The sequence below is a fragment of the Peromyscus maniculatus genome, chromosome 5 (genome assembly GCF_049852395.1).
Source record: "Peromyscus maniculatus bairdii isolate BWxNUB_F1_BW_parent chromosome 5, HU_Pman_BW_mat_3.1, whole genome shotgun sequence".
Classification (NCBI taxonomy): Eukaryota; Metazoa; Chordata; class Mammalia; order Rodentia; family Cricetidae; genus Peromyscus; species Peromyscus maniculatus.
In genome coordinates, this window is record NC_134856.1 from 95596952 (window position 1) to 95614809 (window position 17858).

The window sequence follows — 17858 nt, forward strand, 5'->3', positions numbered from 1 at the left end:
TGGCAACAGTGCCAGGCCAACAGAAACCACTTACCTGTCCTTCCTCATCAAAAGCCATAACGACCACAGCAGCTCCAAACTTCTTAATCTTCCGAGCCTTCTCCAAGAAGTCCTCCTCCCCCTCCTTCAGACTGATGCTATTGACTATACACTTCCCTTGGCAGCACTTCAAGCCAGCTTCAATCACAGCAAAATTGGAAGAGTCGATGCACAGTGGCACCTGAGACAGAAAGACAGGAAGATCACAGGGCACAAGTCACCAGAAGTCCCCTCTGAATGGTTCCCAACAAAACTCTATTGCTTCTTTAAGGAACAATAAATAAATCTGGGGTGTTAAAATAGGATTTTAAAACACTTATTTAAGCTTAAATATTTATAGTAAGATCAGCTCACAAGAGAATATGTACACAGGCCAAGATTTATAACTCAAAGACAGAGAATCCAAGAGAGCAGTTCATGGGCTTAGGCCTAGTTTACACTTCCAAGCACTTAAACCCTAAGGCAAACACCTGCTCGACTATTCAAGCATTCTACCCAGACTCATATTAAGGTCGAGCGTCTTGCTCTTTGGAAAGATCCCTCTGGCCAAGGTACTCAAATTAAATCTTCTCTTTATAAAAACAAATTCCTGAGCAGGGAAAAAAAATTATTAGAAAGGAAAAACAGATCTAGTCCCCAATCCCCCCAAAAATAGTAACTGCGAATAATCAAAACAAACAACTAAAATGAACATATGAGAGACCATGGACTAATCCAGCCTCTGCTCCAAGAAAGGTAAAAGGATGATTCACTGCCACAAAGAAATAAATATGGCAGGATAGCTGACTTAGTACTATTATTTAGGGCAGTCAGTTAGTAACTGACTCCCTCCCTCGAAGGCAAACAGGTCCTTGGCTTCACCATTACCAAGATAAATGTTTAAACAAGTAAAGACGAAAGTACAGGAAAGGCTAGAACACAGAACAACAAAAAGAACAAGGAGTCTAGGGGTAGTTCTGTCTCAGCAACAGAGACCTGACATGTGCGAGGCCCTGGTTTTGCTTCCCAATACCATGAATACACACAGAAAAAAGTTATCGTTTTAAAGGGTGATATGGGTGGGGAGGTCTAGGGAAGTAGCACTGTTGGTGGAGTACTTACGGAGGACCTCAGTTCACAAACTGTTGACAGAAGCCTAATCCTTGCACGTGGAAGATACAGGCGGGAGAATTAAAAGGTTCAAGGCTATCCTCAACTACACAGTGATTTCCAGGCCAGCACAGGATGTAAGACACCATTTAAACACAGGACTCTTCCAATCTTGCTTTCCTTAGCACACTAGTAATAAAGTGTTTACCCCAAAAAAGGGTCAAATGCAATGGCAGGTAAGTACCAGGCCAGGGTCTGAAAGAGCTCACAGTCTGGTGTTCCAACTCTGCTGGTGAAAACGTACTACTCATACTTTGGGTCTTTAAAGTCAGGGTCTTTGGGGTCTCACTATGTAGCCCAGGCTAGTCTCCAACTGCGATCTCCCTGCCTTTCCCTCTCTGCTCGGTGCATATTTTTAGATTCTATCCTACTGACCTAAATTTGGCCTCCAGTAAATTTTTATTTGTTTTTGTCCATTTTTGTTTTTGTTTTTCCAGACAAGGTTTCTCTGTTACTGTCCTGGAACTCACTTTGTAGACCTGGCTGGCCTCAAACTCACAGAGATCAGCCTATGCCTCCTGAGTGCTGGGATTAAAGGCATGTGCCACCACACCCAATGTCCAGTAAATTTAATAGTAGATTAAAACCAGGGAAGAAAGGTCATTTGTTGCAAGTCAGAGCACTGAGTAACAAGTTCTTTGCAGTGCATAAGATCCTTCAGTTAACAAGAGACTCTCACCATCACAATTGAAGTATTGAACACAGCAGGTCTGATCACCTCACCTTAGAGATGAGGAAGGGTGTGCTTGGCTCTAAGGAGATCCAGACCTCTTCCCCACAGCTCTGATTCAGACTGACTCAGAATAAACCAGAGCTGCTCTGAACCTGTCAATCTTAAAAGGTTTACTCCTAGAAAACTGGAAGGGCTTTTAGTAATGGAAGATGGGTAAATATAATTTAATGCTTACTACAGGCTTCTGGTTAAGTTCTTACTAAAGCCTAATTTAAAAAAAAAAAAAAAAAAAAAAGACAGTTCAACCTAAAAATATGCAACTCTGGGAACAGTTTCTTTAAAACAAAAAACCCTTAAAAGTCCTTCCCAGCATGGTGGTAAACACCAGTGTGGATGCAGCCGGAATTTCAAGGTCAACCTTGGCTACATAGACAAAGAAAAAAAGGTTTTGCTTAAATCCTCTAAAACATTCTAAAAGACTGATACAAAAGCCTTTCACCTTTCTGAAACATTTAGTTTTTACAGCAGTCAGAGAAAGGCAAATCTTTGTGAGTTCTAGGTCAGCCAGGACTACACAGTAAGACCCTATCTCAAAAACAAACAAGCAATTTTTTTATTATTATTTTTAAATGTGTCTAGATCTGTGTCTGTCTGGGGGTCCTGTGGAGGCCAGAGGAGCTGGATCCCCCTGAAGCTGGTGTTAATAGGCAATTGTGAGCTGCCAGAAGTAAGTATAGGAAACTGAACCCAGGTCCTCCTCAGGGGCGGTACGTGCTTTTAACTACCGAGGCAGCTCTGCAACCCCTAACATTACCCTTTAAAGAACAAGTATAAATACTGACAGAATACCTTCATTTAACCCTGCTAGATGTCACTGTCTTAATCTGCTATGCCTAACAAGGCCTCTTCTAACAGTAAGGAAGCCCTCACTGAGCTCCATTTCCCATGGTAGGAATAGAATCAGTGTGGAAGCAACAGCTAAGCGCATCCCTCTGAGATACAACAGTCAACTCTCACACTCCAGACAAGAGACAAAACTCAGTTCCCTTGAAGCCTACTTCTCCAAGACGCCTCATCAACAGCCAAGCCCAATCACTCTAAAATCTGCTCTGGGTGGAACAGACTGCTTAATAAGGAAGCTCAGAATCAGAAACAAAGGTACTTTCAATGTAGGAAAAGAGAAGCAGTGCCTCAGAGGACAGATAGACAAGGCTAAATAAATGAATGACAGCAACCGGGTAAACCTCCTTGATGAGTATAAACCTTGTACAACCTTGGCAATGTCAGGTTCAGAGGCGATAAAATTGCAAAATCTGGTCATTGCACTGGGACCATCCAGCATGCCATCGTCCATGTTGATATCCAGCACCTGAGCGCCCATTTCCACCTGTACTTTGGCAATGCTCAGGGCTTCCTAGAGGAGGAATGGGAGAAGTATGGTTAGGAGAGGAGACTAAGAAGAGTAATTCCTCCCACCCTCAGAGGCCCTTTGTTGCTGAAATAGACATGGTGGCTCCTGACTCTAGGCCTGTCCCCTACTCCCCAATGCTCACCCTAGACTACTAACCCTTTCACACCTCACCTCACTGCTTAGAGTCCACCAAAGCAGCTTCCTAGCATGAAGGATCTAAACTCTTGAGCCTCTAAGGCAACGACACCTTCTCACCCAAATGCCTTTCTTGGTTGGCCCTCACTGGACACTTTACCCAGACAAGTATCACCTCTGTGCCACACATCACATAATATCATTGCTAGCAACATAATCACTTTTCCTTCCACACTGGTTCAAACCGAGCTCAAGTCTAGCTCTTTCAAGAAAGATCTTTAGAGCAACCATCCAAACTCATTTAATCCTTCAATGTTTACCCACATAGGTAAAGATTTATTTTTACTTTGCATATAAATGTGTGTCTGTTTGAGTATATGCCATGTGCCCAAAGGTGCCCACGGAAGCCGGTAGGTGTAAGATTCCCCTGGAACAGGAGTACAGGGGGAAGTGAGGTGCCTTATGTGGGTGCTGGGAACCAAATGGGCAGTCCTCTGCAAAAGCCTAACATACTCTCATGAGCCATCTCTCCAGGCCCTCCTAACAAACATAACACAGACACTTGTTGGAGTCTTCATTATAGTTTTGTAGCCCAATAAATGAGCAAAGGGAAAATCAGTAATAGATACTGCTGATAGCCTGATTTTTCTTTGCCTCTCACCCCCCACAAAACACACAAAACACACACACACACACACACACACACACACACACACACACACACACACACACACACCACACAGAAGGAATTTGTCATTCACTGTGATAAACAGGAAGAAGCCATTGGGCGTATGCCAGAGAACAAATCTACACAGAGAAAGAGGTTAACAAGGATAACTAAGAGCTCTACCACTGAACTACACTCCCAGACCAAAGGATCACAACAAGTACAAATTAAAAATGGCTTTCAGGCTGGGCATGGCAGTGAGGTCTTTAATTCTAGCACTGGGAGGTGGAGGTAGGTCTCTTGAGTTTGAGACCAGCCAGGGATACACAGTAAGACCCTGTCTAAAAACAGGATTTCAGGTGGTTAGGTGCTTAGGCTGCAGCTTAGTGGCAGTGCTTACTTAGCACAATCAAGGCCCTAGGTTCAAGAGTGAGTGAGTGTGTGTGTGTGTATGTGTGTGTGTGTGTGTGTGTGTGTGTGTGTGTGGGTGTGTAACAGGGCAGGGAGGCAGAGCTGGGACTGCAGCTCAGCGGCTATAGCACTTGCTTAGCAAACATGAGATGCTGGGTTCTGCCCCAGCACAGGCAAGAAGGGGGTGGTTTTTAGTATCAGGGATGATATTAATAGTATTAGGAATAAAAAAGGTACATCACGACCCCTGTTCTTGAAGGGCTCATATCTAGTTGGAGGCACACAATTCTGTCACATTGAAAAACAACACAAACAAGTATTGATAACCAGTGTGGGGATCAAATACCAAGATTATCTAAATCAGATATGAAAGCTAACCAACTTTAACAAAGGTGGTGTGTCCTGAGAGGAAAAGTCTTCATCCCACCAATGGAGGAACAGACTGGAGGAAGCAGAGGAGACAGGTTATCAACAGAGGTTCCAAAGACCTGGGAAATACAGATGCCATTATCTGACCTATTTCATCAGTCACAGAACAAGTGCTTGAAGGTCGAGTGCTCCCAAACTAGCTCAGGGTCATGGCATCATTCCTTTAAGAGAAAGACATCAGACCTAACATTGCTCTATCAGTGCTCTCCCCTTCAAAGCACAGGGCCTTGAAGATCACTAAAGTCAGGGAAATGTAGAGTCTATGAAGGACTCATCCACCCAGTCTGTGCCCAAACCCCACTTCAGCTGCACCTCCCTACAGGTCCCGCCAGGCAAAGACCACAGGCAGTTGAGTACATGGGCTTCAAGACTTTCTTTATCAACTCTATGTAACGATGGACTGGCAATTTTAACCTCCCCAACTCTCCAATACCACATCTGTGGAATGGTGGAAACAAGCAGTTTGACTTCATGGGACTGTGCAAGTTTAGCACAGTGGCCAGGCACATCAGAAAACCTGAACAGTCTGTCTGTCTGTGTACTTCCTCCTAAAGTGTCTCTGCCCTCACTAACCAGGCAATCAATCTCAAAGCTGAAACAGATATCCAGAGAATAGGCAGAGGAATCAAAATAAAGAGCTCCTCTGCCAACTGACAAACACCATCTGACTATTAAGGGTCACAAGGACTTCAGAAGGTAAAAAAGAGCCAAGGCATGAGGGCAGAGCAACCGTCCAGAATGCTGAGGGGGCAAATCAAGATGGTAAGGCTCCAAGCACAGGTGGAGACAACAGATGACGGCCTCAAGAAGCTGAACTGTATCCTATCAAGAAGCTGAACTGTATCCTCCTCACAAAAAGAACTTCCAGATCCGGAGGACAAGCAAGATGGAAGTACATGGCAAGAGTAACAGCAACAAGATGAAAAAGAGCAGCAGGCAACAAAAACCTGCACTAAGAAAGACATCAGGGGATGCCAGGAAACAGTGGTTAGCAATTCCAAAAAGGATGAGAAACAAATGAGTTGGTGCTGCATGGCTAAAAACTAAATCTAAGCTAAGCATAGTGGCCCTTTAATCCCAATGCTTGGGAGGCAGAGGCAGGCTGATCACTGCGAGCTCAAGGCTAGCCTAGTCTACATAGTGAGTTCCAGAGCAGCCAGAACTACATAGTAAGACCCTGTCTTGAGGGGTTGGGCACCTAAATCTATAGGCTAGAAAGATGGTCCAAAGGGTAAGGGCACTTAATGCACAACCATGAGGACCTGAGTTCTGATCTCAGCACACATCTAACAGGCCAGGCTTCCCACAGAATCCCTCAAACTCTAGCTCTAAGGGATTTAATGTCCTTTCTAGACTCCCATGCACACACAAATAAAATAAGTATATTTAAAAAAAAACACTTAAATCTATTCAGATCCTGAAATTAAAAAGCCATCATAAAAACGCACCGGGCGGCAGTGGCGCACGCCTTTAATCCCAGCACTCGGGAGGCAGAGGCAGGAGGATCTCTGTGAGTTCGAGGCCAGCCTGGGCTACCAAGTGAGTTCCAGGAAAGGCACAAAGCTACACAAAGAAACCCTGTCTCGAAAAACCAAAAAAAAAAAAAAAAAAAAAAAAAAAAAAAACACTCAAAGGACAATGACAATGAGATGGCTCAGCTGGTAAAGGTGCTTGATACCAAACCTGACAACTTAAATTTGATCCAAGAAATAAATGTAGGAGAGAATCAACTCTTGCAAGTTGTCCTTTGACCTCCACATGCACAAAGTGGCTTGAACATGAATGTTCAGGTATGCACACGTATACATACAGAAGCACACACACATACACACACAAAGACAGACAAAATAATTTTTAAAAACATATTTTTTTAGACTGGCTCTCATTATGTAGACCATGCCAGCCTGAGCTCATAGAAATCTGCTAGCCTCTGCCTCCCCAGTGCTGGAATTAAAGACATGTAGTTACCACTATGCCCCAGTTTAAAAAAGAAAAAAAAAATTCCCCCTACCACCACCCCTGAGACAGAGCTTCTCTGTGTAGCCCCAGCTACCCTGGAATTCACTTTGTAAACAAGGTTGGACTCGAACTCATAAGGATACAACTGCCTCTGCCTCTCCAGTGCTAGGATTAAAGGTATATGCCACCACCACCAGGATAAAAAAGAAAGAATTTAAGTCACAGGAAAAACAAAACCCAAAACCTCAAACCATCTTCTTCCATTTTTATTTCATATTTGTAGAAAAGTAAAATCTATCCAGATGTTTAAGCATGCTCTGTGTGGATTAAATTTGACTCATCTATAGTATTATACAGCTTAAAAATGCAGACTTCTCAAGGCAAGGGCCTTTCATTTTGTGCTGACCTACAGGATCAACAATACCTTCCTCAGCAAGCATCTGATGTGGTCAGATGAGTAAGAATTCTCTTTCGGAGCAGCAGAGATGACTCAGTAATTAAAAATACTTCTTGTTGCCAGGCGGTGGTCATGACTTTAATCCCAACACTTGGGAGGCAGAAGCAGGTGGATCTCTGTGAGTTTAAGGCCAGCCCGGTCTAAAGAGCAAGTTCCAGAAAAGCCAGGGCTACACAGAGAAACCCTGTCTTGAAAATAAATAAATACTTGTTGCTCTTGCAGAAGACCCAGGTTCAGTTCCCAGCACCCACATGGAATTTCACAACCATCTGTAACTCCATCTCCTAGGGATCCAATGCCCTCTTCTGGTCTCCGTGGGCACCAGTCACATACATGGCACACATACATTCATGTAAGCAAAATGTTCATATACATAATACATAATTTAAAATAATGGGATTGGTTTCTGAGAGGCCAAAGTGGAGAGTATTCCCAAATATCCAAACTTACAGAACAATGAATGACTAGAAGCTGGATCCCTCCCAGTCTTCTCACCCCATGCCCCATATGTAATGCTTTCTGACCAGTAACAGCAGCTTCAAGTCTTCAAAGCCTCATCGTCCAGCAGTCCCACCCACTACCAGCTGCCATCAGCACCCTCACATACTTCTAGCAGCTCTGCAATAGCACCAGCCAGAACAAACACACGTTTCTGACATGTAGTCTACCCAGAGGCATGGCAATGCCCCAGGGGTCTCATGAGGATGCTCACGTCATAGTTTCCTGCCATGATGAGTTTAGCAAACTTCTTAGATCCTGCCACATTACAGCGCTCTCCAATGTTAACAAAGTTGGTGTATGGTCCAATCCTGAAGGGCTCTAGACCTTAAAAGGAGAAGCATTTTGAGAAAATCTTGAAAATGCACATGGATGACATGAAACAAAGTATTTTCAGCAAGAATGTCAAAGCCCATCTGAGCAGATGGGATAAGAGATCTGAAGGGAAACAAGATCACACTCTTTTCTGAACATTGAAAGGCTACTTGTTGCAACTGTGCTTACAATCAGATCTCCCAAGAGAAGATCAGAGCTCTCTGCTGCAAACACCCATAGTGCACTGGCCCACACAGCCTCTGAAAAGGAAAAGTCACCATCATTCTTACTTAACTACCACTCTGGGGCAAAAGCCGTGATGAGGCTTCAAATCAAAAGGGGACTGAGCTTGAGTCGGTCTTGTGCATGCTGCTCTGTTTGCTTTGAATTCATACATGCAACTACTCTGTTGTGTCTGGAAAACCCTGCTTGGTGATGCTACCCACAACTTCTGGCAGCTATATCCTTCTGCCCCACTTTCCCCTGAAAACCCCTAAGCCTTGGGAGAGGAGCCTGTTATGTCTCATTCAGGGCTACATGAGGGGAAGTGGGCACCAAATCTCACCATGAGCTGAGAAGGAGGTAGGGAAAGAGAGGTAAATGGAGTGTGTGTCACTTTTCTTTTCAAAACCCATGTGCAGCCAGGCAATGGTGGCACACGCCTTTAATCCCAGCACTTGAGAGGAAGAGGCAGGCAGATCTCTGTGAGTTCTAGGCCAACCTGTCTACAGAGTGAGTTCCAGGACAGTCTGGGCTGCAGAGAGAAACCCTGTCTAGAAATAAAAAATAAAAAAAAAGGAGTCAAACTAGTTAGGCCACTCCAACTGGAAGGTTGAGGAGTGTGGTAGTTTGAATGAAACTGGCCCCCAAAAGCTCACTGGGAGTGTTACTGTTAGGAGATGTGGCTTTGTTAGAGTAGGTGTGGCCTTGTTGGAGGAAATGTGTCACTGTGGAGTCAGGCTTTGTAGTTTCCTATGCTCAAGATATGGCCATGTCTCAGTTCACTTCCTGTTGCCGGTAGATCAAGATGTAGAATTCTCAGCTCCTTCTCCAGCACCATGTTGCCTATATGATGCCATGTCCCACCATAATGACAATGGATTGAACCTCTGAACTGTAAGCTACCTAATTAAATGTTTTCCTTTATAAGAGTTGCCATGGTCATAGTGTCTCTTCACAGCAATGGAAAACCTAACTAAGACAGAGAGAAAACTAAAAATTGGGTAGGGAGGGATGGCAGAGTAGAAAGGGCAGTTATTGGAAAAGTTGGGATTTATGTAAATATGTTAAAAATACGTTGTATGAAATTCTCAAAGAATAATAAGTACTGTAAAAACAAAACACACACCTTTAGTCCCAGCACTCAGGAGGCAGAGGCAGGCAGAGCTCTGTGAGTTCGAAGACAGCCTGGTCTACAAAGCAATTTCCAGGACACAGAGAAATCCTGTCTTGAAAAAACAAACAAACAAAAAGGATTGTTGAATCAGACATGGCGATTCATGACAATAATCCCAGAACTCTGTAGCATGTAGGACTTTGAGGCCAGCATATGCTATGATGCAAAATTCTATCTCAAAGAAAAAAAAAAACTGCTTTCTATCAGAAATCAGCTTGCAGCTGCATGGAGCAAATTTCTTCACCCCATCAACAGCGTATGTGGAAGGTCCCATCAACAGTGACTGTGGGAGGTCCCATCAACAGTGTATGTGGAAGGTCCCATCAACAGTATATGTGGGAGGTCACTCCATCTCTTTCATTGAGAGACCTTGAACCTGAAACTAGCACTGCCAAATTGGATGGTGAGGGAGGACCCAGATGGAGATGCAGGAGTCACTGTGGCAGGTCTTCCAACATGAAGCACCCAAGGCAGGCCATTGGGCTTCTGGTGTATTATTGCTTTATTTTCTAAGGAATAACAGCTTCTTCCCTGGCACAGGCTAATAATTCAGAGGCAAGTATCAGATAATACATGTAGATGCATTATACTCAGGTAAAAAGGTTCTCAAACTGCTTTGTTTTTAAAGTAATTTAAGAAGCAGTCTCCCTGAATTGCCAGAGGTAGATTCTGGAGACACATGGCCTTGGGTTCATCACTTATATGATCACACAATCTGAGACAACTGCCCACACAACCTTTTGGCTTACAAATCAGGTATGATCTCTACCTTAATTAGCATAAAAATGAAGCACAAAATTAGCATCAGCTATCAGAGCTGTCATTAAAAAAGAAAATGGCCTCTGAGTCCTTTGCCAAAGCATTATATGAAAAAGCTAATATGAGCAAGAGGAAGATTATGAATGGGCTGGGTAATTATGCAGATATTCCAGGCCATTTGTTCACAGACTCAGGAAGCAATCACTTTCTACAGTTCCAGCTTCTGACTTTCTCATTGCTAATGAGTCTTATGCCCCTGACCTTTCACATAATCTGCAGGATTGTGTACCAGGCAAATAGGGATAACAACCACTAACACTGAGAGTGCTCGTGTGACCTAATGGCATTTGACAAGTGCTTCTGATCTAGGAGGAATGACAAATCAGATACAGAAGCAGTGCTTCTCTTGTTCACTGTTTACACACAGGTTAACAAAGTGTTTTTCAGATTGGACATGATGGCACATACTTGTAATCCTAGCATTCAGAAAGAGGAGACAAGAGGATTGTTAGTTTGAGGTGGCCTTTGGCTATACAATGAGACCTGTCTTAATACACCACTATTTCAGGAAAATAAAATAAAGTAAAAAAGCCAGGCATGGTAATGCATGCCTTTAATCCCAACACTCAGGAGGCAGATGTAGGTGGATCTCCTTGAGTTTGAGGCCAGCCTGGTCTACACAAATAAGTTCCAGGACAGCCAGGGCTAAAGAGACCTTGTCTCAAAAAAAAAGGAAAAGAAGAAAAAAGAAACACACAGAAAATAAATATACAAATAATTATAAAGACCCAAACAAATGTAAGATTCTAACAATATCTGGAAGCAAATGAAATTTTCCAGGAAGACACTGTTGCCATTACAAAGCACTAGGCCTTAGCCATTTAGAATTTTCAATAATTCCTATCAACTGACCATTAAAATTGTTAGGCAAGGGACAAGGGTATGTTATCACTGTGCAGCAAAGACAAACCCACAGATTCTCACTGAAACAAGGGAAGTACATGAGCAAATCACCCAGCTTTCATTCATTTTTACCCTGAAATAAATCTTTCTACCCCATCCTTAAAAAAACAATTCTCTAGTAAAATTTACCTAAGTGCCAAGAAAAATAAGCACTCTTCTTTGACCTAATAAGCTTCCTGATATAAATATTACTACCACTTAGATACAAGCACATTAAACACATCCTACAGATGGCTTTTAAATCAAAACCACATCCTCAGACTTACCAGATAGTAACATATGTCCTTCAAAAACACTAGCAGGTGGAACTCTAGGCTTACACTTCTTCACAGCTTCAGCAATTTCCCTAAGTTAAAAGAGAAAACACTATATTCATTAATTCAGAGCAACATAAATTTAAGTAAGCTAATTTCCAGCTATGAAGTAAGTCTGCATCAATATACCCATGCACACAATGATATGCCTACTTAAATGTACAGCAGCAGTTACATCCTTCAGTTTCCTCAGCAACAGAAAGCTCATCAGTGCTGCCTGAGCTGCTTCCACCATCCCAGACACAAGCTTGGAGCTGCTACGTGAGGTCTGCACAAAGACACACTGCAAGCCCTTCCCTTCCCCAGCCCACAGATAGACAGCCTTTACAAATCCACACAAAAACATGCCCTTGCTATCTAATCAACCGCTTAACAACTTCAAAAAGAAGCCTGGAGCTCCGAGAAATAGCAGTAAACTGGGGACTGGGCCTGTTTGCTGGCAGTGGGAGAGGACAGTCCTGTGCATACAACAGGGGATGGAAAGAGAAGTAGAGCTTGAATGCTTCAAAACAATTGTTCCTCCAAACGGGTTTCAGTTATCTAGTCTCTTCAACATTGTCAACTTCAATGAATCATGTGTTTGATAAACCACAAAAATCTAGCTTTCTCTATTTATTTATCAGGACCTGTAGGCACTGCTCACTCTACTGTCTCCAAATTAGTATGTGGGTGACTAAGTAAAAGCAGAAGTTATATAGGTAAGTACATCAACCTACAAATACACAAGCTAAAACAACTTCTCCATTAAAGAGGAAGTGAACTAAAAAATGAAGAGTCAATCTGTGATCCAAAGATACAATACTTCAACTACTGATGAAGATTTAACATAAAAGATGTATTAAAAATAGGGATGTAGGTATAGTGTGCTAGAATAGATGATGAGTATATACAAAACCCTGTTCAATTAACAGCACCAAAAAAGCAAGTATATAGTAACTTTATAGTTATTAAATGAGTCTATCATTGTGGCTGGAGAGATGGCTCAATGGTTAAGAGCACTGACTGCTCTTCCAGAGGACCTGGGTTCAATTCTCAGCACCCACATGGCAGCTCACAACTGTCTGTAATTCCTTCCAGTTCCAAGGGACCTGACACCCATGGCAAAACACCAATGTACATAAAATAAAAATAAATAAATTTTTTTAAAAAAGTCACCAGGCAGTGGTGGTGAGTGCTTTTAATTCCAGCACTCCGGAGGCAGAGGTAGGTGGATCTCTGAGATCGAGGACAGCCTGATCTATAAAGTGAGTTCCAGGACAGGCTCCAAAGCTACACAAACAAACCCTGTCTCAAAAAAATTTTGAAAAAAAAAAGTCTATCATAGAGGCCAGATGTGTAGGTACACATCTTTAAGCCCAGCACTCAGAAGGCAAAGACAGGTAGGCAGACCCCTGTGAGTTCCAGGCCAGCCTGGTCTACATAGAAAGTTCCAGCCAAAAATTCTATCAGAGAAGTCAAGAAAAGCAGTTTTAAAAAAAATAAAAAAGTATTGGGTAACTTAGCTAAAAAAATATATTATGTGCACATACATGGAACAGTAAGGGCTGGCTGAAAACACAATCACTGTTCACTCTAGGAAAGATGGCAGAGTCCTAAATGACATCCTCTGAATGCCAATCTTTCTGAGAACCACAAATTATAAGGATAAACGTGTCTATAACAGCACTGTCATTTTTCACTCCTTCCTTCACGCTGGCCCTGGAAAGCATGAGTAAGTAATGACTACACAGCACAAAAAAGGATATTCCCCTAGACCTCCAGATGCTAGTCACCTGACTGCTTTTTCTCTGGAGGAGAGACTCTAACGGAGCTATGTGCTTCACCAAAGAACACTTAGCTGTCCTTCTAAAGCAAGAAAAAGGAGGTAGCCATTACCTGATATGATCGGGTGTCGAACCACAGCAGCCACCGACTATATTCACCAAGCCATCCATGGCAAAGTCCTGTACTTAGAGAAAGTGAATTCATCTGAATTCTAAATTTACCAAAACAAACTCAGCAAAAGAGCATTTACACTCTATATTTCCTGAATAACTAAGATTATACTAAAGAAAGATAAACATATTTACTTTAGATTGGAAAATGTCACAAGCCTTAAGTAAAAGACACATGGGACATGGTTCAGATACTATGAAAACTTTTATGCTGTCTGAAACACAGTAGACATTTTATTTGCCTATCTGATTAAATGAAACAGTTTTTTTTACCCAATGACAAGAATGAATATGAAATGGACAATACATTTTCAAATAACATATGAGTGTCAGTTTTTCAATTTAATTTAAAAATTTTTTAAATAAAAAATGAAGGTCCTTTGTCACATAGCCATGTTTCAAGTGTTTCATCAAACACATGGGTAAGGTGCCATGATGATCAGCAGGGTCTGGAACAAGCCGAGGCTAGTGAGTGAAAAGTGAGATGAAATAAAGGGGCTGAGAAAGCAGAGCACCAAGACTATCTACTTAAGATAATTGAAATTATAATCTCGGTCCTCAGGAGACTGATGCAGTAGAATCATCAGCTCAAAAACAGGGACTATCTCAATGGAAACAAAGAATGGATACTGGAATCTAAGAACTGACTCAGAAACAGTCTAGGAGCATCAGTGAGCCAGGAGCTGAACATTCAAAAACTGAAGGGGAACAGGCATCATTAGATGAGTGCACTGAGCAACAGCAGTGGTAATTCAGCCTCATGATTCAAAGACGGCAAGTACATTCAAGAGAGGAAGGATTTGCAGATAGCAACATGGAGCCAAGTGGACATCTAGTCCACCCACCCAGCAGTTTGAAGCGAATGAAAGGGGAAGTCATTATTTGATAGTTTTGCAAAGGGGACATTGTAGAGAGCCATGACTCATTTACTCTGGAGAGGACCTCGCTGGGAATTTTCCAACAGATACCACTGCCAATCAATAAGTAAGCAGACAGCTAAGCTCTGCTTTATGCTTCCACTACTTTAACTCAGAGTACCTAAACTTTATTTTCTTACTTATATACTAGATTTTGAGGGAAAATTACGTTAAATCTAAATACCACCTTCCATCACGCATGGTGACACATGCCTCTATAAACCCAACTATTCAGGAGGCTGAGGCAGAAGGACGGCCAGTTTAAGAGCAGCTTAGGCAAGGCAGACTGGACCTCAAAGTTAATTAAGTAATTAATGAAAAGAACATTGTATCTGTCTCTTCAGAACTGAAATGAATGGATCCCTGACCTTTAGGTGATTGGCCATCATGGATGGTGTTTCATCATAGTCACCAAAAGTATTGGGAAGACCTGAGAAAGGACATTTCAATCATTATTCGAAAGTATCTAAACAAATACTTAAGTACTTTAAAACTTATACAATTCTGTATTGACACTCAAAATTTAATTACTTACAAAGTGAATAATAATATAGTACTGATATAACAGATAGCATCACAACAATAAAATCTGGAGAACATTCATTTTCTTGTTCATATTAAACAGAGAGTTCACTCCCATTTGGAACAGTGCTCCAATCTCCACCTCCAAGCCCCTTACTACAAGATAAACTCATTCTTACAAAACTGCTTGTGCAGAAGACACCCTGTACACACTCCCACAGCCTTCGAACTAATGACCATCTGATATGCAATGCAACAAAAAACAAGAAAAACCAGCCTTCTTTAAAGTAAATGCTTCTACTATATTTCAGACAGCATAAAAGGTTTCATAGTATCTGAACTATTTCCCATGTATATCTTTAACCTAGGGCTTGTGACATTTTTGTTTCTAAAGTAAATGTTTATCTCTCTTTAGTATAACCTTATTTTTTACCCTCTGATTATCTAGTTTCCTGTTGGATTCATGCCTTGCCCCTAATTATTAAAGAAAAATAAAATATAGTCTGCATTTTATAAGATTTACTTATGGGTATATGTGTTTTGCTCAAATTTATGCCTACGCACCACCTGAGTGCCTGGTGCCCAGGGGGTTCAGAAGAGGGCGTCAGATCCCCTAGAACTGGAGTTATGGATGGTTGTGAGTCAACATGTAGATGCTGGGTATTAAATCCGGGTCTTTGGCAAGAACAAGTGCTCTCAACCACTGAAGCATCTCTTCAGACCCTTTTTTATACATTTTTCAATGTATATATTTGAGGCTGGTGAAATGCCTCAGCAAATAAAAGCATTTGTTGCACAAGCCTGACATCCTGGGTTCAAGTCTCAAAACCCACAGTGGAAGGAGAGAACCAATTCCCAAAAGTTATCCTCTGACCTCCAGATGCATGCCACAACACATGCAACTGCACTCACATATATAGATCATATGCATACATACTAACAAAATTATTTTAAAATTTTTAATGTATACATTCAGATAAAAAAATACAGAAAATTACTTTTAGCCCTACGTAGCTGAATAGTACTCAAAACATCCCGTGGGAAATCTGGCCAGCCTAGACCAAATTATCAACATTTACTAGATAGTTTGAGATCTACAAATATCATTGAAATTTTTATGTGCCATCAACTAGATCTTAGCTTTTAGAACATAACAACACCTACTACTATCAAAAATGTTGTTCTGCTGATAAACGAATTGGGGAGGGGATCCCTCTTATTTTGGCATCTCTCTGGCTATATTCCTATGGCAAAATTCTGATTAGTGACATAACTAGACCAATTCCCAGAAGTTATGCCCTAACTGAGCAAAACTGTTCTTTAAGGAGAAGCACTAGCATAAAGCCAAATTCCCTTCTCTCTCTCTCTCTCTCTCTCTCTCTCTCTCTCTTTCTCTCTCTCTCTCTCTCTCTCTCTCTCTGCAAAATCATGTTGAATCTCAAACAAATACACACACTTGAGCCTCCCTCCTTCCCTCTTCTCCTATATGTTCACACCACACACACACACACACACACACACACACACTCACACACACACACACACCCTACAACACCAATTCTCCAAATCAAGACATTACCCCATTTATCATGACTTAAATATATCCCATTGTTCATGTGCAACCCCCCGCCCCAAACACACCTGCATTTGGGTAACAGAGGACATAGGCTGTTGTACACTTCCCAATTGTTTCAATGAAAGGCCTCATTTCAGCGGCACCCAGAGCACAATTTAATCCAATGCTGGAAAAACAGTAAGCAGGTATCAGAAACATCATCTTTCATTCAAAATATTTATTCATACAAGTTATAATAGATAAATATGGCAGATACATGTCACTGCATATTTGGGAAGATCCATAGAATGTACAAAAGTGAGCTCTAATGTACACTAGTATTCAGTTAATAATGTATTAATACCATACCACACCAAAGCAAGTTGTTAACAGGGAAACCTGGAGCAAGTGTGGGCAGGGAGTGACTATAGAAAACTCTGCTTTCCATGTTTTTGTTGTTGTTGTTTAAATAAGCCTGTACCTGTCTAAAGCAAGTATGATTCTCTGATCACTGATTTTCAACCGATCCTCACATCTCCCTTAAGACTGCTAAGCACTTGGGAGGCAGAGGCAGGTGGGTCTCTGTGAGTTTGAGGCCATCCTGGTCTACAGAGCTAGTCCAGGACAGGCTCCAAAGCTACAGAGAAACCCTGTCTCAGAAAAAAAAAAAAAAAAAAAAGACTGCTAAGTCCAAGTCCAGGCATAATGGCAGATGTCTGTAATCCCAGCACTCAGGAGGCAGGGGCAGGAGGTCTCCTCAGTGCCACAGCAAGTCTGAGCCCAGTTGGAGCTTCAGGAGACGCTGACTCAAAAACAAACACTTAAAAAGGGGACTGCAAGGTCCAATGCATGGTTAACTTACACCTGAACAGACCTTTTTAGTTTAGCCATTTTACTAGTACGTTCGGTGGCTTTCATGGTAGGTCACTGTGGTGTTATAATGAGAATGGCCCCCAGAGGCTCACATGCTTCAGTTGGTAAAACTGGGAAAGTGTAGGAGGTCTGGCCTTGTTGGAAAAGGAGTGTCACTGGGGGCAGACTTCAAGGTTTCTTAAGACTTTCATCATTCCCTGCCTAGTGTCTCAAGATGGGAACTCTCAGCTACTGCTCCAGGGCCATGCCTGCCTGCTGCCATTCTCCCTACCATGATGGTCATGAACTCTAACCCTCTGAAACTGCAAGCCCTAAATTAAGTGCTTTCTTTTATAAGTTGTCTTGGTTGTAGTGTTTTATCATAGCAACAAAAAAGTAATCAAGTAATCAATACTACTGTCACCTGGATTCAATATATAAAAATTAATGCTGTAAATCATTGTGCTATCTCTAGTAAGGATGTTTGAATGTTTTCCAAACTT

The 17858-nt window shown here is 41.9% G+C and overlaps 1 protein-coding gene across 2 annotated transcripts in view; it reads right to left on the minus strand.

Annotated features, from left to right (window-relative positions):
* Mtr (5-methyltetrahydrofolate-homocysteine methyltransferase) overlaps positions 1 to 17858 on the minus strand; it is an 85353-nt gene that overhangs the window by 42383 nt on the left and 25112 nt on the right. For both annotated transcript variants that reach the window (XM_042278219.2, XM_006980164.4), the window contains exons 9-15: positions 16590 to 16690; positions 14795 to 14856; positions 13451 to 13518; positions 11528 to 11607; positions 8043 to 8155; positions 3135 to 3275; positions 35 to 220 (exon numbers count right to left, since the gene is read on the minus strand). In XM_042278219.2, the coding sequence (XP_042134153.1) occupies positions 35 to 220; positions 3135 to 3275; positions 8043 to 8155; positions 11528 to 11607; positions 13451 to 13518; positions 14795 to 14856; positions 16590 to 16690 (751 nt within the window). The remainder of the gene's footprint in view (positions 1 to 34; positions 221 to 3134; positions 3276 to 8042; positions 8156 to 11527; positions 11608 to 13450; positions 13519 to 14794; positions 14857 to 16589; positions 16691 to 17858) is intronic.